Source organism: Besnoitia besnoiti, chromosome III, assembly GCF_002563875.1.
Source record: "Besnoitia besnoiti strain Bb-Ger1 chromosome III, whole genome shotgun sequence".
NCBI lineage: Eukaryota > Apicomplexa > Conoidasida > Eucoccidiorida > Sarcocystidae > Besnoitia > Besnoitia besnoiti.
Genome location: NC_042358.1, coordinates 1,176,415 through 1,199,522, shown reverse-complemented (window position 1 = coordinate 1,199,522; position 23,108 = coordinate 1,176,415). Strand labels below are relative to the sequence as shown.

Below are 23,108 nucleotides of genomic sequence, written 5' to 3'. Positions count from 1 at the left end.
GCGTCGCACAGTGCTGCGACTCGTCGTTTTCTTCGCTGTCTCCTCTTCTCTTTGTGCTAGGGTTTAAATCTAGTGCCTTTGGGAGGGTATGGGGCGAGCGACGAGGGCGGAGTGGATTTCGTTGGCGTGCCGTGGCCGTTTCGTGGGATACTGGCCCGTCCCTGTCTGTACGCGGTGGCGTATCCCAGCCGGATGCAAGGACCTGCGGAGGCACAAGTAGAGACCTGCATGCACGCCGATGTGTGAGACGCCGAGTGCCGGTACATGGGCAACATACACGCGCGAATTCTAGAGCCTGCGTCGGGCGCGGGACCTGCTCTCCGAGACCCCAAACGTCGAGTGCGCTGTCACCGTTCCGGCCGGGGGGAGAGGTTCACAGGCGGATGTGTGTGGATTGTTTTGCTAATCTGCTTATGCTCGAACATACGCGCGGGCGAGTCTCTGTAGCGCACATTACGTACGAATGCCTAAACAGCCTCATTCTTCGGGGGACGTGCACCGATCAGCGGGTCGTGAACTCGGTTCAATGTCTCAGGGCCCTGTCTCGCTCAAAGGCGTAGGTTTTCACGGGGTTCGTTGCGCTGGGCTGGGCGAGCGAAAGAAAAGGTTGCGAGGGGCGAGAGAGAGGAAACTGCCTCGGGAGGCATCCAAGACGTCGAATTCGGTGTCTCCGCGTTCCCCCGTTTCTACCTGGAGCACACACTCGTCGTCGGCGCGCCCCTGCTTCTCTCCCATCTTGTGAGAGCGCGGATTACTTTTGCGTCACTGGTGTGTTTTACACGACCCCGATCGCGTCACGTCACCCCCTGCGGTCGCTCAGCGAGAGGCGGCAGAGCTGCGGCGCCTGCGTGTGTGCCACGCCTACACTGAGAGAAGCAGAACGTGTTTGGGTTTGTTTCGCTGGCCTTCCACGCTGAATCCTAGCAGCGAGCCGCCTCGCTCACTTGGACGTGAGAATCTTCATTTGACCTCTGTGTTTGTCACACACATCGGCGCCCCGAAGTCAGCCTCGCTAGGCGTGTTTCGTCCTGTCGTCGTGTTCGTGCCTCTGCGTCCCCCTCGCTGACCATGGCGCCTCCGCAGCACCGTCGCGCCGGCGGCAACCACGGCGACCGGAGGGAGGAAGGCGCGTCGCGTCCTCGGAACGAAGAAGAGACACTGACCAGCGCGACCACGGGCCCCGTCCCCGCTGGCTCCCACGGTCGCGGGGGGGGCCGCGAGGGACAAGGGCCGATTCGCGGCAGCTCGCGCGGCGCAGGTGGCGCCCGACGAGGTCGCGGCGGAGGCGGAGGCCGGGGAGACGCGGGCGGCGTCCGCAAGCTGCCCCGCGGCTCGCCCGAGGGCGCCGCCCCGACGTCCGACCGGCGAGGGCCGACAGGCCCTGCAGAGGGCGAGCGGAGGGCGGAGGCCGAGCCTGTGCGACGCGTTTTCATGGCGTCGCCCCCAGCGCGTTCAGCCGGCGACATCGAGAGAGACGCGCACGCACGCGAGAGTCGAGACGGCGCGCCTGGACCGCAGCCGAGCCGCGGGGGAGAAAAGGCCTTTCCGCTCGTGCGGGCGTTCGCCAGTGGCTTGACGGGCGGTCGGCTGGAGCAGACCGCAGGGCGGGGTGGACGAGGAGGGCGAGGAGGAGGCTTCGCGGGCGGGGCGGCGGCACGCGGGGGAGAGGGGGTGGGGCGACCCGCAGGAGATGACTCGCGGGGTGTTTCAGCCCCGGGGGGTCTGAAGGGGTTTTCGGCGCGCTCGGCCGCCCGCGAGAATGGCCCGGAGGTGTTTGGGTCGCAGCTGTCGACTGTGGCGCCTTCCTCGTCGCCGGGCTCGGGTGTCTCCGACATCCGCCTAGGCGGCGACGAGTTCGTGAACGCTTTCTCTGTGCTGTCCTCTGGCGCCTCGGTCTCTCCCAGCCGCGAGTCTGACAAGAGACGCGGGAAGGAGCGACCTGCGGTTTTCTTCCCGCACCCCTCGCGGTCGCCGCAGCCCCTGTCAGCCTCGAACGTACCGACGACGTCGACGCTGATGGGCGAGGGCGAGAAGCGCGAGGAGTCCGGCAGCAGAGGCGAAGACCAGGGGCGCCGCCCCCCCGCGCTCCACCCTGCCCAGCGGCAGCCAGGCGGCGCGGCGGGCGAGGGCGGAGACCTCTGGTGGGCGTCGCGACCTCGGAGCGCCGCAGGGACGTTCTTCACATCTCGTCTTCACGCGGGCCCAGGCGGCGCGGCTGCGCCGGCTGCGAACTCGATTGCCGAAGACGGGCGGAGGCCGGGAGGCGGCGCGCCTGCGGAGGGCGCAGCGGCCGGCGGCATGTCGCCCGTGGAGGAGCTGCCGATTATGCGCTACAAGGAGGCGATTTTGGAGCACATTCGCAACCACCCGGTGACGTGCATCCAGGGCGAGACGGGGTGCGGCAAGAGTACGCGCGTGCCGCGGTTTCTGCTTGAAGAAGACATGCGCCTACGGCAGCTCGAGGCTGAGCGCCGAGCGGCGGGGGAAGGCAGTGGAGGCGAAGGCGGCGCGCGGGCAGTGCCGGAGCGTCGCGGCTTGAACGCCATCGTGACGCAGCCGAGGCGTCTGGCGTGCATCGCTCTTGCCCGGCGCGTGGCGCAGGAGCTGGAGGAGCCTCTAGGCCGCAGCGTGGGGTACAAGATTTCGGGCGACTCCGTCACGAGTCGCGACACCAAGATCTGCTTCGTGACGACGGGCTACTTTCTGCAAGTGCTGATCAACCAGCCACGCGCTCTGGCGTCGCTCACGCACATCATCCTGGACGAAGTCCACGAGCGCGACCTCGACGCCGACCTGCTTTCGCTTGTGCTCAAGCTGCAACTGAACCAGAAGACGCCGCTCAAGCTCATCGTCATGTCTGCCACGCTTCAGGGCAATCTCTTCGCCGAGTACTTCACACCCACGGGCGTCCCGGTCTCCCCGCGCATCTACGTCGGCGCCAGGCGCTTCCCTGTCCAGCACGTCTTCCTCGACGACCTCCTCACGGCGGCGTCGCGCCCCGACAGACTGCGTGGAAAGCTGCTCGAGGTCGAGGACCTGACAGGCCATGGTCTGCTCATGGAGGGCCGCGACGACGAGGAACAGGAGAAACGCGAGGACGGCGCGCGGGGCGCTGCAGAAGACGGCAAGGCGACCCGCGAAGGCGCGCGCGACGATGCCACTCCAGGCGGCATGCACCACGTCAACCTCGTCCGCGCGCTTCTCCAGCGAAAGAAAGCTCGTGGAATCTCCTACGGATGGCAAGCGGGCAAAGCCATTCGCGACGTAAGTGGAAACCGAAAAAGGTGCGAGAAGCGGCGCCAGACGCGAAACGATCAGCTCACACCCAGGGGTTTCCCGCCTTCACAGACGTGCGGCGGGTGTGCATATTCGTGCAGCTTGTATACACGTGTTGGTTTCCAGGTATACATCTGGAAGGTCTTTATGTGCCGGATCTGAGTTCTGTTGTGTTTTTGATGACCCCACAAAGAACGGGTTTAGGGTTTCCTGTGTCTCGTGGCCGGAGGCGCGTGCGCGTGCGAGGGTGTTTCCAGGCGTCTTAGGGTTTAGGATTTAGGGTTTATGCGTCTTTTTGGTTCGTGTGTGTTTGGCGTGGTCGCAGGCGCTGGGAACCTTCGACCGGAACTCGATGGCGGCGCGACTGCGGAAGGGCTTCCCGAGTAGCGGCAATCTGCGCCAGCGGGGCTTGGCTGCTGCGCCCGCGCATGCGGGGGAGGATAAGGCGGGCGCGGAGGGCGGAGCAGGAGGCGAGCGCGAAGTGTGGGAGGCAGAGATGCAGACGTCGCTGCAGCCGCAGATCATGGAGGGCTTGGATGCAGTGTGTCTGGATCTGGTCACGGCACTTGGCTACGGAGGCGAGACGATTCTGATTTTCTTGCCAGGCATCGGAGAAATCACAGATTTGTACGAGACGCTGTCGCGCCTCGACTCGTCGACCGTGTGGACTGCGAGAGGCGGGGCCTCGGCCTGCGGCGCGAGCCTTGCGCCGCCGTCGGGACCGGCGTCGACCGACGACTTCTCTGCGGAGGGCAAACCCGAGATGCCGGCGGCGGACGCGCTCAAGTACCGCATCTTTGTGCTGCATTCGTCGATTAGTCGCGACGAACAGGAAGAGGTCTTCTCCCCGCCCCCGAGCGACACTGTGCATGTCGTCCTCGCCTCGAACATCGCGGAGAGCTCTCTCACTCTCCCCGCCGTCAGAATCGTCATCGACTTCTGTCTCAAGAGACAGCTTGTCTACGACCAGGTGCGCCACATATTGCTCGGGAGAGGCTTTTTCGCGACTCAGACTGAAACGTAAGAGGCGCGCGCGGCCGCCGCGCTGCAGAAGGCCTGCCTGATTCACAAACGTGCACGCGTAGGTAGTTACACACACCTGTGGCGGATAGGCAGCTCACGCTCGCTGCATGCATCCGCACGGACAGCAAAAGAGCGCGACACTGAAGACCGTCGGAACCGCTCTCTCAGTCGGCGCCTGACGGCTTGGTGTGAGTCGCTCGCGCTGTGCAGTCAGGCGCGGGCGCTGGCCAGGGGGGGAAGCCTCGTGTTCTTTCGGTGTTTCCGTGAGGTCAAAGAACGTCTTTTTTGTCGGTTCCTCTATTTCTGCCTTTTCCAGCGCCGCCACACAGCCGCCCTCGTCCGCGCATGGACCTCCCACGCATCCTCTCAGCAACGCACGGGACGAACAGGTATGCGAAACGCAGCGGGGAAGAAGCGGCTGGAGTTGTATCTGGAAGAGAAAGTACTTGTGTCAGGCAAGCACTTACACTTGTATCTAGATATGCATCTGTCTCCGTCACTGACCACAAATCTCTACATATGCGCACTTTAACACATACATGCAGTCTCAGGCCTTGCGAGCGCTGGTCTTGGCGGCTACATGTGAAGGTTTCTCTGCATGCCATGCAGATATGAGTATGTCTTCGTCACTTCTTCCGCCGACAAAGGTGTTGTGCCACTGTGGACGCGGGCCTGCATTGTGGTTGCTTTCTATGTTGCATACCCTGTTGCGGTTTCGCTGTTTGTGTTCAGGTCGCGTTTTCCCGGGCCTGTCCATTCGGCTGGTTTCCCGCCAGTTCTACGAGCGCTGCATGCGCCGCTTCGACCCGCCCGAAATGCAGACGGCGCCCCTGGAGAAGCTGTACCTGACCGTGAAGCACCTGACGCACCGTCTGAATCGTCTGGCGTTGCAGGAGGAGGGCGAGCGGGACACAGACGACGCAGCGGACCAGCCCTTGAGAGGAAAAGGTACGCTTTGCGCGCCGCGCGCGTGGAGAGGATGTTTGCCATGTGCAGAGGAGGGAACATGTCAGTGGAGATCATTGCCGTAAATAATCTACAGTACGAGCGTATATGTGTTCGAAAATCATGATATTCACTCTGGTAGTGGCCTGCTTCCTCGAGGCACGCGGCGGGGCTCGACCATTGCGGTCACTGTCGTTGTTTCCGTGTTGTAAACGCCTTTTTTTCCAATTTAATTGCATGCAGGGGGTAGCTACGGGAGGTGATGACGCACGGAACGGTATGTGGCTGTGGCTGTGCCTTCAGACGGGGCTGCGAAGGGCAAGCTGACGCCTTGCCAGCTGCTGCGCCTCACAGTGCAACCGCCAGACGTCAGTGCATTGGACTCTGCGCGACATCTCTTGGATCGCCTCGGGGCTCTCACGTGCGACAGTGAAGACGCAGAGATCACGAATCTCGGGCACCTGATGATGCAGCTGCCCATCGACACACACCTCACCAAGTAGGTCTTCGCTGTCGCGCTGTGCAGCCATCCAGGGTGCTTCCAAAGTGCCCGCCTTTGGAGCGCACATCCCTACGCTTTTGCAGAGATACATGCATACGTATGGGTATATATGCATAATCTTCTTGGCGCGTATACATTATAAATATCATATTATATATATTATTTATATATATATATGCACAGGGTTAGGAAGGGGATGTAGGGGTTCATGCGGCTGTGTGAACGCCTTGAGATTCACTCGAGTTGCATGCATATCAGCACGACCCCAGCGGCGTTTCGCTGCGCCGACACTGCAGGTTTGCGTGGCGCCAAAGGGAGTTGGGTCCTGCAATTTCACTCGTGACTTCGCGCGCGGAGGTCGCCACGCGACCCCACATTCGCATGCATACATGTGCACATTTTTCGTGTCCGCACTTCACTGCGGTTTTTGGTCCGCGCGCCGGGCTCATGCAGCGCTCTGCATTGTCTTAGGTTGGGGTGCCAGTTTGTGTTGTGCGTGTTTGTAGACTCCTCATGATGGGAATTATTGCAGGCTGCACGAGCGACGCGCTGATTCTGGCTAGTGTGCTGGCGAGCCAGGATCCTTTCACGATGCCTTCGGGGCTTTTGATTAAGCACCCCGCAGAGCTCTCTGAGCGCATGCAACTCTCTCTGAAGTCGCGCGCGGCCTACGACGCCGGCCATTACTCTGAGCCGCTCATGCTCAGGTCCGCCTACCTCGGCTCGCTCTGTGTAAATAGATTTCTTAGCTACCTTTCACTCAGAAAAACCAGTCAATAAAACTACCACCTAGAAAAGAACAAAATGTGTTCTCGCGTAGTTAAAAACCAGATGCGCGGGCGCGGTGTGGCAACAAGATCGAGTTTTGCCGTGGGTGACTTTCCGGAGAAGGGGACGGTGGCTGCGGCTCACCGGTGAACGGTGATAGTACGCCAACGACCAAGGTTCCGCGTAACAAGGGTGAAACGTGGCGACTGCGTGATTTGTTTCTGTTGAAGCCGACAGAGAGGTTGAAAGGCCAGTGAGCACCGCGTTTCGGCTCTCTTTTGTCTTCGATTTCAGGAATCTCTTTGTCGACTGGCTCACGGAGTTCGCCTCTAGCGTGGCCGCCGTCCGTTCACGTCTGGCGCGCCAGGCCGCGGTGCGCAGAAACCGCAGGCTGGAAATGAATATGAAGGTAAAAGATCGATTTGCGTGTCCCGCGCGCGCGTTATGCGCTCCTTTCACAGCAGCAGTCCAGGCAGAAAGGCAGGTCCTGGCCCGCAGGCACTTTAATGTCAGTCTGTGTAGAGCATATATATGTACATACATACATGTAATATATAGTTATATATATCTGTTTATGGGCGCGGCGCCTGCGAATAGATGCATCTGTTGATTGAACCTTTTCAGTGTAAGCCACGTGCTGTGGGGGGGCGGGGGGGAAGGGGGGGGGGGGGGGGGGGAAGGATCTGACGCTTGATCTGCGTTGCTCTTCACCACAGTGGGTCGCTGTTTCGCACGTGCGTCTTTCTTCAGCTCGAGTATCTCCGCGTCTCCCGCGATTTTGCTCGCGGGCACAGCGTCGTGGCGAAGCGCATGGTGCATATGGCGATGATGTGCGCGGATCTCGCAACCCGTCTCAAGCGGCACCTTCCGCCTGGTGAGTGTTCAAGGGGTGAGGCCTAAAGGGCAGGAAGATTTCCACACAGTGCGTAGGAGTCACAAACCACTCTTTTGGCCTCTGTCGGATTCGAGGGATCGTCGTGGGGCTGGCTTGTGGGTCGCGCTCTCAGCGTGAGCCGCTTGTTTTTTCGCCGTCTGGAGCATGAATCCCGCGCCGTGTTTGGACGATGCGCACGCGTCCACGGTGCGTGTTTTCTCGCTGTGCAGACTCGGTGGCCGCGGCCTCACTCACGTTCTTCATGGACCTTCTGCAGAATCCGACGATTCACCCGCCGGCCTCGAGTGCGGTGGGGCCGCTGGCGGCGCCTCCGTGCCCGCCCCCCCCGGAGGAGGGCGCGGACGCCGCGGCCGCGGCGCCAGTGGCGTTCACGCCTCGGTACCAGTACAGCAGTGCGCTGACCTACAACAGCTCGGCAGCAGCTGCAGCTGTGCAAGAGCGATTTTCGTCGGACTTACTGCTGCTCAAGGCGCTGCTGGTCGCGGCCTTCGCTCCCTCCTTCATTGTGGGCAAGCCGCGCGTCTGCGTCGACGGAAAGCCAGTCGCCAGCGTCGTGCCTCGCACGCTCAAGACTTCTGGCGACGAGAAGAAGGGAAAAGAAAAGTCCAAGTGGGACTTGAGCGACTACGCAGGTGAGAGAGCGCGACAGACCCCGACGCCCAGGCAGGAGGAGGCGTATTATGCCCCCCGGGCTGTCCCTGGGTGCGTTTAGAAGGTCGTGGTTCTTAAGTGGGGCGCGGGTTCAAACATGACAGAGAGACGGAGCGACGGGTTCATTCGCTGGGCGACGCGGGCGCCGGCGCCGGGAAGGACGCGTAGGGCTGCTGGCGTGTGCGTATCACGGTGCCGCTGCCGCGGTGGAGTCGCGAGAAGACGTGTGTCTTCTTAGGTAGTGCGCTATTAATCTTCATCCCTGTGCATATCCTAGGTTTCAACTTTATGCCAAGAAGGATACCAGATGACTCTGATCTGCGTGCGCGGCTTTTCGCTGTGCAGCGGCGATGCTTCGCCAAGGACTGGATCCGGCGCGGACGCTGGTGCTCCACGATCGCGTCGACAGCCGCACAGGCACCGTTTACAAGCAGGTGCGGGCGTCGCTGTCCCTGGTGTGCGCGGGGCTGGACTACTCCATCGTCCCGTGCGAGGGCGTAGAGGACAAGTGTTTTCTCCATTTCCCCGACACCGCCGCCAATGCATGCCTCTCCTTCGACGCCACGCGCCTGCCCGAGGTGCTCCAGGCGCTGCAGCGTCGCACCGGCGTCACGTCCTCGCCCTCCGCGCAGTCCCTCGCGTCCGCGGCTGCCGCCGCGGGCACCCGCTACGGGCCTGACGACCGAGACAAGAGCCGAGCGGACGGCGCGTCCGCGCCGGGCGGAGGCCTCGCGAAGGTCGCCAGTGGAGCGGACGAGGAGTTCGGATTCCGCACTACTGCCGGAAAACGCGCACACGAAGATCGCATGACCAAGCGGGAAGCCGTCGGCGCGCACATTGCGGTGTACCAGGGCGAGGACAAGGAGGGCGGGGCCGACGTGCAGGACGGCGCAGAGACCTACAAAGCAGACGCACCTGAAGCCACGCGAGCGCCTGGGCTCACGGCGTCGACTCTCGCGCTCGCTGCCCATCTCCCCAACCAGTTCGCAAACGGAAGATGGTAAGGCTTGGAGAAAAAACAGAGTTGCTCTGCTGATGAGCCGCAGTCTTCGTGTGAAGGAAGGTGCATACACCGTCGAGCTCTCAGCATGCCGCCAAAACCCTAAACCGTAGACGGCGCGTATAACTCGCTTCAGTACCCTGGCGACGGGGGTATGCCCGCGGGGACCAGCGCAGGCAGGCGTTGGTGCCGCTGTCTCTGTGCGTGCCTCGTGGCGTGAGCGCGCATGTTTCGGTCAGTGGCTTGCATGGTGTCTGCGCTTGGTGGATTCGGCGTTTTTTCTGCGCAGGAAGCTGTCGATTGTGCTGCCCGAGAGCGCGCGCGACGGTACCGAGCCCGCGCCGTCTCCGGCGTCATTTGCGGACGACGGCTTAGGCGGGACGGAAGTGGGAGGCATCGCTGCCTCGCCGACAGGGCAGGGCAGCTCAGGCAGTCTGGGGAACCGCTTCGCGGCGCCGGGAGCTGCGTATGGCAGCTCGCTAGAGAAGTCGATGGCGGGCAACGAGTCCGCCATTCAGCCCTTCGACATGGTGCGCCCGTGCTCGCCCTTCCTTGTCTGCTGGATGATGATGGGTGACGACGACTACCAGCAGCCGGGGGAAGCTGCCGAAGGAGGAGCCGGAGCCGCGCCCGCGGGCGGCAAGGGGAAGAAAAAAGAGAAGGAGCAGGCAAAGAAAAAAATGGTCAAAATGAAGGCTGTCACAAACTGCAGAAACCCCATCGGGTTCTACTGTGCCTGTCCCGTGCGCCGGGAGGAAGGCGGCGTCCAAGTATACAAGCAGGTAGGCCTCGGGCGCATGCCGCCGTGAACATAAAGGTGGGGAGGAAGGGGGAGCGGGCGGGGGGAGAAGCGGAAGATGAAGGCGAAGCACCACCGCCGATAACGCAGAAGAAGGGGCCTCACGGCGGGACGAAAGCGGGGCGTCCCGAAGGCGGGCAGAGCCTAACGCTGAGGTGGACGAGTGGAAAAGCGTGGTGGAAGAACATGGCGGAGGTGGCTGCAGTTCGTTCGTCTCTACTATGTCCGGGGAGCAATCACTCGGTGTGTCACGGCCTGCTGCGCCTTTTTCTCTGCAGCACGAGGAAGTCTACGGCGTCGTCACCATGACTCAAGGCACCGACGACCCGTCCATGTGCTGGGTGGAGGGTGTGACCGTGCTGCCGCAGAAGCACGCGGCGTTGCTCATGCTCGCCTTCTTGAGCCAAAAACACAACGTCGAGATGGGCATCCAGGTCACTCCGAAGGGGCCTATCTTGAAAGAGTAAGTCTGTGAGAAGTGGTGGGTCGCGTGACCCGCGCCCCGTAGACGCGTCGGTTACCACGCAAACGGGACAAATTCAGTGGCCAGCTGGGCTTATTGGGAAGGAGGTGTATTCTGCAGAAATCGCGATTCGGATGGAGACGCTTGAGGGTGCCGGGAGCGCGTCAGTTGCTTCTTTGCTTCCATAACTGCACTGCGTTTGTTTCCGCTGTTGTCACCGTTAGGCGTGTTTGCGATTTCGCCTCCCGTTTGCCCTCTCGTACTACCTTTCCGCTGTCTGCCGATTACTCTTCGTTCGCCTGTCCTCCCCGCTGATGCGTAGGGGATGGACGGAGGAGACTACAGATGTAGCATGTTCGGTCTCTCGTTTCCTGCCCCTTTTTTTCCTTCCAGAATCAGTCTCTTCAACGGAATGAAGACGATGAAACTTCCGTTCTACGACGACGGTCCCGTGGTGACTCTCGCTGACCTTTGGCGCGCAAACAAAGTGCGACGTCTGCTTTCGGAGGTCTTCGCGACGCCAAAGGAATCCGCGAAGGTGCGAGCTGGGGGTACAGTCCAAGCTTCACACGACAACTGCGGTGCTTTGCTGCATCAGGCGCCGACTTCGGATACCGTGAGCATCTCGGCGGTGTCAGTCAACATAGATGCAACTGTGCGTCTAGGCACGCGGCCACACCCCTCGCGCACGGCTATAGGCTCTGCGAGCGGGTCTTCCGCTCCTTCGAAAGAGGACTTTGAGCAGATCAACATTGACGAAAACGCCGAGGTGCGACGGGCCCTCAAAGAGATGCTGCAGGCTTGCAACAAGGACGTCGGCATAATCGAAGCATCCCATCCTACCCACCAAGACGGTAAGCGGCGAACGTTCTACGGCGAGAGAGAGCCTACGCTGCGGGGGCTGGGCGCCACAGAAACAGCCAAGTGCTCCTTCTTACCAGAACGAGACTCTGTATTTCGCCTTCCCAGGAGCCGCGGAAACGCCGGTGCAGCGGCAGGAGACAAATCCATCCGTATGCGATGGGGCTGCTTCTGCATCGCCCGACGGCGCCACGGCGGATTCCCTTCTCATTGAGTGCTCGCAGCCACCCTGCGTTTGATCTCCTGTGATGGCAGATTGGCTTCCGGCGCTCACGTCCCCGGGCTATCTCTCGTGTTTGTCTCCCGACTTGGGAAATGCGATGAAAGGAGATCTAAGTCTGTGCCGAATCCCCGCGTTCGAGGACACGCCTGGCGAGCTGCTTTCCCCATTCAACTTGCGCGGCATCGCCGGCAAGGTTGAACGCGTCAAAACAAAGGTATGTCTGGCAGCCCAACGCCTAAACCGTGACCGTCCCCCCACCCCCTTCTCAGCCCTCTGGCCTAGACATGCACATTCGCGTGGCGCCAGCGCTGCTGAAACAGCAGTTTTGACCGTGCCGCTGCGTCGTGTGTGTGGCGCTTCTGCGTGTGAACCACAGGCACTTAACATACTCCAAGACAGGGCGCGGGCGCAGCGAGAGGCCGCGAGGCGGGAAGAGGAGAAGCGTCTCGCGGCGGCACAGAAACGCAGGGCAGCCCAGCAGAAAGCAAACCAGAAAGGCGGCAGGAGCCCGACGCAGCCGCCGTACCCGATGGGAATGGCTGGCGGGCGTCAGGAGTTCAACCCGTACGCCGCTGCGTCGGCGGAGATGCCGGGTGCGGGCGGCAAACGGGGAGGAAAAAAGGGTAGAGGGAAGAATGCAGTTGCCAAGGCGGTTCCGCCGGCGCCGCAGAATGCACACAGACATCAGAGACATGGCGCGGCAGGCGTTCCCGGACACCGCGGGAACGCGCATTTGCACGAACTCGGCGCCCAGCAGTACCGACGAGGCGCTGCCCCTTTCTCTGCAGCCGGAGTGCCTGCGGCGGCTACACCGTCGTTGGCCAGCCAAGGCGTAGGAACTCAAGGCCGAATGGAAGCGAACTGGTGAGTCGTGCCGCCAGCGGCTCGTCTCCTCACAGCTGTCGTTGGAAGGCCAGCGCAAGCCCCAGGAGGGAACAGTACCTGCATCGTGTGTTGGCCTTGAGATATTCGACATATTGGTATGTCTTCTTTGCTGGAAATGCTGGTCTAGCCCGCTGCAGCGTCTCAGCAGTTTTCATTTGTCCGCGTTGGTCGCAGTTGCTCGAGTCGTGCATGAGGTACGTGGCGCTCTGTGTTTCGTTCAGGCACAACTTCGGCGCGGCCGCCGTGACAGATCCGATGGCTGCAGCCTTTGGCGACGGGGCAAGACATGCATATCCACCATCATCTTCGTATCCGCAGCAACAGCAGGCGCACCCGTATCTTCAACCGCGCGGACTGCTTCCCCACGGCGCCGGCAACGTCGCAGCCGGGGCGAATGTGTCCGCGTATGGGATGACGCCAGCAATGTACACACATCATGGCAACTACCCCGTTCATGACCAAAGTGCCAGCAACGTGCATGGAGGTGGTTACCATTCGTACGGGTTGCCTTTCGCGCCTTCTTTGGGAGCTGCGACAACAGCGCCGTTGCCTCACGCCTATCCGCCTGTAGGTCAGTTTGTCGCCGGCTCGCAATACGAGTTTGGGGGTAACCGGTCTGTGATTCCCGGCTATCAACAACAAGGTTACCGGTGTCAGGTGATGGGCAGTTACGGCACGAGCGGAACGGAGGAAGCAGCTGCTCTGCAGCGGTTAGTGCCGCCCCAGGGTGGCGGGGCGAATTCTTTGTTTCCTGGCGCAGCGGCAAACGCGGGTCGTGCGTTGATGCAGCAGCAAAACCCGCAGAGCGTGCGCCGTTATGGAGGCGAAGGATACCTGTAAGGAGTGTGCCGCGCTGCAGTTCACACCGCGGCGCGCCCGCGGCGTCATGTGTCGTATTCCCCGCTGCCCCCGCTCTCGTGTTCGTACTGTCATTGTTGCGGTTGCATACGTCGACCCACCCTCGGCGCCGTTGACGTTACTAAGCACAGCATTTTGTGGTTCTCGTACTTTGCGTAGCCGGTGCGGAGGAACGTCTGGCCCAGGCGGCCACGCACCTGTTGAGACGGGCGACTGTGCAAGGCAGCAGACTTTTATTCCACGTGGTAATCTTTTGTCTCAGGGTGGTTAGTTTGCATGTGGAAAAGCGCGAAGCACGTGCATGTATAATTGTCAAGCAAGCGAGAGGCCCTCATTTGGATTCCGGATGTTTTATCCGGTGCGAGGAACGCTGATTCCATCTGCGCCCAGTCGATGGCGAAGTAGCGTTGGCGCTCTTCTCGCTGTTCCGAAGAAGTCACATTGTCGGAAGAAATTGTGATACGTGTTCCGGATTTCTCTGGGGTTGCGTGTTGTTCAACAGTGTCATCTGCACGAGTGGGATGACAGCTTTCCTGACGCCAACCTCCGCAGTGACAACGAGAAAGCAGGCATGTACCTGAGAGTTTTCGCCTTTTGCATTCGCGAGATATTCTTGCTTGCTGCATCACTAAGTAGATGAATGATTGTAACACTCGTACTCAGAGGACATACCGGCTGCGCTTGCAATGACTGGACGTGTCGCTGCACCTCCAAGAGCTGCCATCGAAGCAGCTGAATGCAGTTTGCCATACAGTGCTTCTCGAGGCGGGACTCCTGCAGAGACAGGACGCCGAATAGACAGTGAAAAAGAAAAGATTTCATCCAAAGTACCTGAAGCATTCTGCTGCGCTCGTTTCTGAAGGAATTCCGCATGCTTATACAATCCGAGCTGCAAGGAAGCACCTCGCATCCACCCATCACCTCTTCATTGCAGCATGCGTAATGTATTGTTTTGTGATGGCATTTCCTCATGTGCTGCTCACGCTCGCATGCTCTGAAGTGCTGCTGGCATCCGTTGTGACCGCACCGGACGAACCTGTGAATGCACTGGGACGCCACATGCTGCAAAAACTCTTGTAGGGGCATACCCTCGTCACATCCTTCGTTGCTGCACACCATTGGAGTTCCTTCTAGAATACGGCTGAAGGACTTGCTCGGATCAGAGACGAGCTACCCATCCACCGCTGTACCATCAGATTCTTTTTTGCCACTCGAACCGTATGTCTGTTTCCTGCACAGGGGGCATGTCCGAATAACAGACTGCTACAGGTTATCACAGCACGATCTGCAGAAGTGGTGATCACAGGGAGTCGCCAAAGGATCGTCTAAGAGATCCTGACGCAAGGACATATCAGGTGTTCCACCGCCCTTGGACCGTAGTTGACGCATAATGCACACTGGTCAACAGGGAAACGACTGCCGTTTATTTTCGTCATACTTTGTTGTGCGTAGTCTGGTCAACACCGGAAAGAAGTCAAAAACAATACTCGCTTTGCGAGTTGCCGCATCTCTGGTGAAACGGCATCTTCAGCAGTGGGACCACCACGGAACACGTCAATCTGAAAGGTTGATCCGCGATCCAGAACTGTATAACTCACATCGAATAAACTGATAATAACGACACATGGCCTAGCTATGATCTTGACAGCTGGCCCAGCCACACGAAAAAACTGGAAACATGAACCCTTCTTGCACTCTTGTGAGACAGGCTTATTGCTCCTGCACTTTGGACCTGCTTCACGACGGAAGTCGATGCCAATATGCGAGTGATCCGTTGAGTAGCACTTGCGCAAACAGTTGAACCAGGCGGAGACTCGTACGCATTGCTAGTGAGAAGGAGCGACAGAATCTCTACGCTGAGTACCCCCTCAGCATTGTGTGTGATACTGATTTGCAGCGGTCAACACTGCTAATCAACTGAACTGCCTCGGCGGTGAAGACTGTCTTCTTTTAGCTCGGCGGCGTGTCCGGTGGTCACGAACTGGAGCGCTGCATGCAGAAGAAAGTAGGCTGAGCGCGGTGGATGCTCAGGTAGTTAACCGCAACTGACAGTGAGAATGCCAAATCAAACAGAATAAAGCATGCTATTCGACGCGTGCTCCGTAGTGCGGGCGACAGACGGCTAACAGGAGCCACATGCGCTGTAGGGTCCGCGAACCTCCACGGCACTTGAGCGATGCAGCATGCCGAGGTTGCATCCTCTTGTGCATGCCACCGACAGTCACTTTGGCATTCCCGACAGGATCGTCGAGCCTCTAAAGGATGTGAGGCCTGCTCACGCGACACCGTTTCATTCCGGATGTAGACTGTCCGCATTTCTTTACCTCTATCCCAAGGCCACCGACGGGCTCCCAGACGGGGAGTCGGCGGCAGCACAGCCATCTCACAGGCCGTACAGCGCGTGTGTAACATTGAGCAAGTTTGCATCTACAGCGGAATCTTTCACATTGGGCAAGGCGAGTTGCATCGCCGAGACAAGTGTTTTTTACGGCGTTGCATCGCTGTGTAACAATCTAGGCGCACGGTACATCGCCTTCCTGTGTGGCTACCAACTTGCCTGCATGCAGCGCGCCTCTGTCCTTTCCTCTGAGACTTAGCCGATTTCTCAAGGCGAGATCAACTCTGAACATCTCGCATTGCTCGCATTTGGGGGTTTTCCGTGTATTTCGCTTTCCAAAGACCACACTCACCATCCTGTGCACTCCGCCACTCCGTCCTGCGCGCTGCCGCCACGGAGCGACACATCCGCGGTTAGCACGCGGTATGTAACCGGCCGCGGCCTGCTGTCAACATGACTGAGGCAGATTTCGACCTGAAGGAGGTGAGGAGCTCCTCCGCTTCAGCATCCGTTGAGCTGCGAGTCCGGCGTTTCGTGCTGTATCGCAAGAAACCATGGCTGCTGCGGTACGATGTCTGGCCGTTTGCGCTGCTACTGGGCCTGTGCGCGTCACTGGTCTTCAAGGACCTGGCGAACCGCGAGGACACACTTCCCGTATTGTCAGCGCCGCTTTCCTCGAGTCCTGAAGCAAACGGCACCCCCCTGGCAGCACCCCCGCTCCACAAGAAATATCGGAAAAGCCACCAGAGAGCGCGGGGGAGAAGGCAGGCATTCAACTGAGCGGAGGAGCGAGCGGGGAGACAGAAGGCCAGGCGGCTGCCTCCGCAGACGCCAGTGGCGCTCCTCCGCCCGCTGAAGGCAAAGCGTCTACAACGACGACTACTGAGCCCCCTAAGAGTATTGAAGAACTTTTTCCAACCTTGACGTGGCTTTTTTCATCGTTTTATTTCCTGTACTGCATTCTGTGCATCTTTCTCGGAGGTCTGCTGCACCTGAGCACCCACTGGTTCGTAAGCCTGGACTGTGTGGTCGGGTTTTCTCGCGCGTCAATCCAGGAAGCGACGCACGTGCTAGTCGTCCCGCCCAGCGGGAAGCCCTTAGAGCACCGGACGCTGTGTTCTTTGGCGCGTCTGCCGGACCAGATTTGCTTCTTTTACCGGAAAAAGAAGTTCCTTTTCGTTCCTTCCACAGGAATCTTTCAGCCCCTGCGCTTCCCCAAAGACCGTCCTCTCGTCGAGTACCTCAAATGGAAAGGCCTAGATGCGACTGCGCCGCCGTCTCCTGTCCGCGGTGAGGCCGCGTCATCGCCTGTGCCGTCTTCTGCGCTGCCAAGCAGCGGTAGCGGGAAGCCGCTTCTTCCAGACTGGAATCCCTCAGAAGATTCTGCCGTTCCAGTTGTGCAGGCCAAGTACGGCTCGAATGACTACGACATCCCCATCCCGACCTTCCGCGAGTTGTTCAAGGAGCACGCGGTCTCTCCCTTCTTCGTGTTTCAGATGCTCTGCGTCTCTCTCTGGCTGATCGACGAGTACTGGCAGTACAGTCTCTTCACCTTGGTGATGCTTGTCCTGCTCGAGTGTCAGATGGTGAAGAAGCGCCTGAAGGACTTTCAGCAGCTTCGCGCGATGCGCATTCCGCCCCGCCCCGTGCACGTCTTCCGCTCGGGGGCCTGGATTCCGCTCCGTTCAGATCTCCTTCTTCCAGGGGACATCATCGCCATCACAGGCTCGAGCAAGCCCGACGCAGCCGTGTGCCCGGTGGACGCTCTCCTCCTTCAGGGATCTGCCGTCGTCAACGAAGCGACCCTCACAGGTGCCCCCGCCCGCTCGGCTGAAGCTGCTGACCTGCAGCGACCCGCGACCGACGAAGAAGAGAGGCAGGGTGTTAGAGTCAGCGACGCAGACGGCGCAGAGCCAAGGCAGAAGGCAGACGCTAGTGTGGCGCAGAACGCGATGGACAACGGCGCCGCGTGGAACGCGCGCGCGTGAAGAAAACTGCAGAAATAACGGGCGCGTTGTGTATGGCTGTGAGACGTCTTTGTTGTAGAAAGCATTCGACTGCTTCTCGCACCGAAATATCCCCTTTCTCTCCGCGACTCCTGTTGCCTTCAGGCGAGTCCATTCCGCAAACGAAAGCAGCTCTAGAGCTGGACGACTGCGTAGGTGAGACGCACAGCAACAAGGCGAAGACCGACAAGCAGCTGCCTGAGGCAGACGAGGTTCGCCTTGATATGGAGTCGCGGAATAAGCAGAACGTCATCTTTGCGGGTACCTCAGTTATCCTTCACCGAAATGAGCACGCGAATTTCCTCAAGACAAAGGTTCCAGAGAAAGGCTGTGTCGCATACGTGCTCCGAACCGCCTTCAGCACGACGCAGGTAAACGCCGGCGAATGAAATCGTCGTGGAAGCGGCCCTCTGGTACGATCTGAGGCCGCTTCATCCTTCATACCTTCCCTGTGGTCTCCACGTCGGTTCTACATCTGTTGCGCCCTCTTCGTTCCAGCGTCTGTTTTTTTCAGGGAGCTATTTTTCGTTTGTGTTGGTGTTTTCCGTTCCGTTGTCACTCGTGTCATCTTTCTCGTGTTTCTGGAAGATCTGTTTCGCCGCTTGCTTGCGCGGCGTGTGCTGTCATCTTCAGTTTCGTTAGCTGCGCGGCTTCTCGCGTGGTTCTCCAGCAAGTGCTTGCATTCGTCTTCCTTTGTCTTGGGCCCTGGGTCTGTGCGTCTGCTTCAGGGAAAGCTCGTGAGGACGATTCTGTTCTCTCACGGGCGCGTGACCGTGGCGTGTCGGGAGGCTTGGTACTTCCTCGGCCTGCTGCTTATGTTGGCGCTCTGTGCGTCGGCGTATGTGCTGCGCGAGGGCATTCGCAACGCCGATCGCTCCCGTTTCAAGCTCTTCCTCTCTTGCTCGCACATCGTGATGGCTGTCGTGCCTGCGGAGTTCCCCATCACGCTCTCGCTGGCCGTCACCATGTCTCTCCTCTTTCTCTTCACCCAAAAGATTTTCTGCACAGAGCCATTCCGCGTGCCCTACGCCGGCCGGGTCGACGTCTGCGCATTCGACAAAACTGGCACGCTGACCTCCGACTCGATGCGCGTGAGGGGAATCTATGGAGCCTGCGCAAGCTCGCCGCGGACGCGCCAGTCGGCGTCGCAGACAGAGTGCGTCGCCGAAGAAGAGACGCTTCTCACGCAGGTGAGCACAGACGGGGAACTTCGAACGCTGGACACAGCAGAGTTGCCGAGAAAGGACGGAGGCAGCGTGAGAGACGAGGGAGCTGCAGCGTCCAGAGCTCGGCAGCGCCACAGCCGTTCGCTAGAGGCGCCTGTCCTGGCGCGCCGTCCTCCGGCGTGTCGGCCTGGGAATCGAGTGCCGGGCGTGGATTCCTCTGAAAACCGAGTTCCGGTGCTCGCGCGTGCGTGTGCCAGTGTCTGCCGTTCGAGACCGTCGCGGTGGTTGGCTCCTGCCACGCACTCGCCCTCGTCGACGGTCAGCTGCTGGGCGATCCCCTGGAGAAGGCCGCCTTCACATCCGTCGGATGGACTCTCGCCTCGCCCGACTGCGCTCTTTCTGCGCCTCGTAAGTGACGTTAGCTGCTGGGCTGTCCTCTCTTGCGCCTCGGGGAGGGAGGGGTGGAGGGGTTCGGGTCGTGTGGTTACTTCTGCAGACCACCGCGGGAGGCCTCCCGGTGTCTGGCGTCCTCCCCGGCGGCAACCGGCCAATTTTGTCGAGCGGTTCTTCCTGTCGTGTACAGGTTTCTACCTATGCATCTATCTATCTGTCTATATCTATATCGATATCTAGTGTTATATTCATATCTATATATATGTATCTCTTTCAGTATAGCCGTATGCGTATGGGAATATCGATCTGTGCATGGGCTGGAAGAAGCGTCCGGCGCGGCGGTAGACCGTAATCCCTAAAGCGGCTGTGTCTGTCAGGCTTTCGCACGCCCGCGCGTCACTGGAGCAGGCGGTTGTGGCATGCTTGCTTTGTGTGTATCTGCGCACGAGCACTGGGGATTTTCGGGATGTCGTATTTCCGGGCGTTTCCGTCGCCCACATCGACGCGCATCCCTTTTGGCTGTCGGCCTGTGACGAGTGCCCGCGTGTCTCTCGCCTTCCATGGTTTCGATTGGACACGCCCTGCACGGCGATATCCTGGATTTGATTGAGTGCGGGAGATCTCCAGTTGGAGCCGCTGTCCTGCGGCTGCGTTTGAGGCGTGGAAGATAAGAGCCGGGGCGGAGGCCAGCCAAAACAACTTGTGCGTCACAGCCTGCGCTAGCCGTTTCGTTCGCGTGCTCAGGCCCGCGGCCGCTGCCCACCAGCTCGTCAACGCAGCAGACGCGCATCTCGGTTGTGCGCCGATTTCCGTTCTCCTCTGTGCTGCAAAGAATGACCGTGGTAGCGCGTCTGGAGGGCGCGCGCATGCCCTGGTGTGGCCCCGCGGCTGCAGCTGAGGCAGCGGCCGCAGCCTTTGCGAGCAACGCGGAAAAAGTTCGCGACGGCCCGTCCGGCGTCTTCGTCGCCTCGAAGGGCTCTCCAGAGATGATGAAGAACTTCCTTAAAGACGTCCCGCCGTTCTACGACAGCTTGTACACGGGATTCTGCATGAAGGTAGGCGGGAAAGCCTCCTCACGGCAAGCACTGAGGCCCGGCTGGAGACAGAGAGGGGCAGGAGGTGTCTGGCGCAGGAGAGAGAAAAAAAGACGACAGGGTGAGAGAAATACAGACAGACCGATGCGGTGGAAGCGGAGAACATAGCAACATACACACGGCCGGAGTCCTGTGTGGCTGGCTTCCTTTAAGCTCCAGTTTCGAAAAAACTCGTCACCGAGACAAGAACGAAGGCTCGACGCAGAGCCTTCACGGAAGGCACAGTCTCAGGACTTTTTGGCTGCCGGGAAGTCTTGCGCGGTTGTCCGCGCGAGAGGGTGGCACCGAGAACTAAAACGCAACGCCCACGCGGCAGCATTCGGCTTGTGCGCTGCCGATGTGGCTAGGTGGAAAGGCTCCTTCCTGTGTCCTTTGGTCCCGCTGTCTCCGCAGGGATATCGCGTCCTCACGCTTGCCTACAGAGAGGCAGAGTCGAACCTCGCACACGCCGAGCGTTGGGAGCTGGAGAAGGACCTGGTTTTTGCAGGCTTTTTGGTCGTCACATGCCCCATCAAAGCCGGCACAAAGACGGACATCGACATTGTCTCGCGCGCAGGCCACAGGGCCATTATGGTCACCGGAGACAGCCCTTTGACGGCGTGCCAAGTGGCGATCGACGTCGGGATTTTCCGCGAGGGCTCGACGGTGGGTGAGGCTGGATTCCCTGAGAACGGCGCGGGACGCGGCGACGACGAGAAGGAGCAGGAACTCGAATTGAAGCCCCTGACGCGCCCTGTTCTGATTCTGAAGTGCGGAAAGTCCGCGGATGAGCCGTCTGCTCATGATGACGGGGCGGCGACGCCGGGCGCCGCTCCGGCGGCGGCGGGACTTCGTCAGCGTCGCAGCCAGCCTTCGCGGTCGCCAGGAGTGGCATCGGCGTCGCCCCTTGCGCCGGCGCTGGAGAACTTTTATTGGGAGAGTCGCGACGGCCAAATGCGGGTCTCCCTGCTGTCCGCCCTGGGGCCCGCGAAGGCCGCAAGCAGAGACGCGACGGGATGCTGGACCCCGTTTTCCTCCGAGGGCCTCGCGCAGCTCGGCGCAGACTTCCACCTGTGTTTGACGGGGCCTGTGATTGCGTCTCTGCTGGAGGCGTGCGGCGCGGAGACGGCGCGGGAGCAGGTGCAGATTCTGCGGCCTCTGCTGCCGTACGTGGGCGTTTTCGCGCGGATGTCGCCCCAGCAGAAAGAGCTCATCCTGCTCGCTTTCAAGGCTTCCGGCCTCGTCACGCTGATGTGCGGCGACGGCACAAACGACGTCGGCGCGCTCAAGGCCGCACACGTCGGCGTCTCGCTGCTCTGCCAGGAGGCCAACGTGCCCGCGGCGGGCCGCAGCCGCCAGGAGGCAGAGCGGAAGCGCAAGGAAGACGCCCAGTGCAGGGCCCTGGTCGCCTCCGGGCGAGGCTGGAGTGTCTTCGGGGCAGGAGGGGTCGACGCGCCTCAGAAGCCAGAGACATCGGTCGCTGTCGCGTGTGCAGCGCCCGCGAAGCCAGGCGTCTCTGCCGGTTCGACGGCACTGCAGAAGGAGTTTGAGCGGCGGATGGAGGACATTTGGAGTCAGACGGACGACGGGCCGCCGCTGGTGCGTTTGGGCGACGCCTCGATTGCCTCGCCCTTCACATTCAAGGGCGACTCCATTCGCTGTGTTCCGCTGATTCTCAGATCAGGGCGGGCGACGCTGGTCACCGTGGTGATGATGTACAAGCTGATGGCGCTGAACTCTGTGATCACGGCGTTTGCGCTCTCCGTGCTGACTCTGGACGGCGTGAAGTTGGGGGACTTTCAGACGAGCGTGGAAAACGTGCTGTGCACCGTGTTGACGATGCTGATCTCCAAGACGCGGCCTTCGCTGGAAATGGGGCCGTGCCGGCCGATCGCGTCGATTTTTCATCCGACTGTCTTTCTGTCCCTGGTCCTGCAAGCCTCGCTTCACACGTACACCCTGTACACGGCCTGGGACCTCGCGCGCGCGCTGCGTGCGCCGGACTATACGCCGAACCTCGACGGGCACTTTGAGCCGAACCTGGTCAACTCCGTCGTCTTCCTTCTCATCGCCTCCATGCACGCCTCGACCTTCCTGAGTAACTACGAAGGCGCGCCCTTCATGGCGCCTCTGTTGGAAAACCGGCCGCTCTTTGTCACGCTCGGCTTTCTGGTCGGCTTACTCCTGCTTCTCGTCTTTGAGGTGCTTCCCGAATTGAATGAAACGCTCTCGCTCGTGCCCTTCCCCTCCTACGAGTTCAAAACACAAATCGTCGCCCTCGTCTTCCTCGACTTGGGCGGCGCCTGGCTCGTCGCGTGGATGCTCAGAAAGATCGGCTGGCGGTGGGCGCGGCACAGCGCCCGCAAAGCCAAGCCTCTGTGAGCGCCACCCAGCAGGATTACGCGAGCGGCGGGCGGAAGCGAGGCGACGTGCGCAGGGCTAGCGGCTGACAGCAAATGCCTACGATGGAGGAGCGGAACAGCAGGGGCGATTGACGACGACACTCGCGAGACACGGGGACGAAGAAGAATGAGAGGAGAAGACAGCCTTGGTGCGAGCCTTGAGAAAACGACACAAAAATGGCGCGATTAAAAAGCTCCGTGAGGCCACCTCCTACCTCCTAGACCCTAAATTCTACACCGACCACCGCAGAGTGTCGTCTCTGAAACTTGCGGTCCCGATGCTCGATGATCAGCATCGCTCTGAGAGGGCGTGCTGTTGCGAATCAAAGGGGCGTCTTCGGTGCTACTGCGTCTTACACAGGCCTTAGGCTGCCAGGCTGCACTTCAAACCCCCCCAACCGGGCACTGAAGAAGAACTCCGTCTCGTCCGCTCATGCATGCGTGCCTCCATGGGGCCTAGCGAGAGTGAAAGCTGCGGCATTCGCGGGGCGGGACGCGACGACGATTCTAGTTCTTCGCTCGTATCTTTCGTGCCGACCTAAGCGCACACAAGCGAGACGTGCCGAACCCTCAACCCGGCG

General features: G+C 60.4%; 2 protein-coding genes across 2 annotated transcripts; both read left to right on the top strand.

Moving 5' to 3' along the window:
• Positions 1-1,068: 1,068 nt before the first annotated feature.
• BESB_044860 (uncharacterized protein) lies at positions 1,069-13,131 on the top strand (the record flags this gene model as incomplete). The annotated part of the gene is made up of 16 exons (XM_029362937.1): positions 1,069-3,264; positions 3,602-4,246; positions 4,616-4,688; positions 5,032-5,247; positions 5,548-5,743; positions 6,253-6,453; positions 6,809-6,923; positions 7,265-7,388; positions 7,619-8,041; positions 8,406-9,060; positions 9,350-9,842; positions 10,138-10,322; positions 10,716-11,176; positions 11,439-11,620; positions 11,783-12,270; positions 12,513-13,131. The coding sequence occupies 16 exons, from the start codon at positions 1,069-1,071 to the stop codon at positions 13,129-13,131; spliced, it is 7,272 nt and encodes a 2,423-aa protein (XP_029220303.1).
• A 2,809-nt stretch (positions 13,132-15,940) lies between these two features.
• BESB_044850 (uncharacterized protein) lies at positions 15,941-22,507 on the top strand (the record flags this gene model as incomplete). The annotated part of the gene is made up of 7 exons (XM_029362936.1): positions 15,941-16,053; positions 16,197-17,422; positions 17,599-17,864; positions 18,222-18,683; positions 18,917-19,067; positions 19,797-20,107; positions 20,540-22,507. The coding sequence occupies 7 exons, from the start codon at positions 15,941-15,943 to the stop codon at positions 22,505-22,507; spliced, it is 4,497 nt and encodes a 1,498-aa protein (XP_029220302.1).
• Between the last annotated feature and the right edge of the window lie 601 nt (positions 22,508-23,108).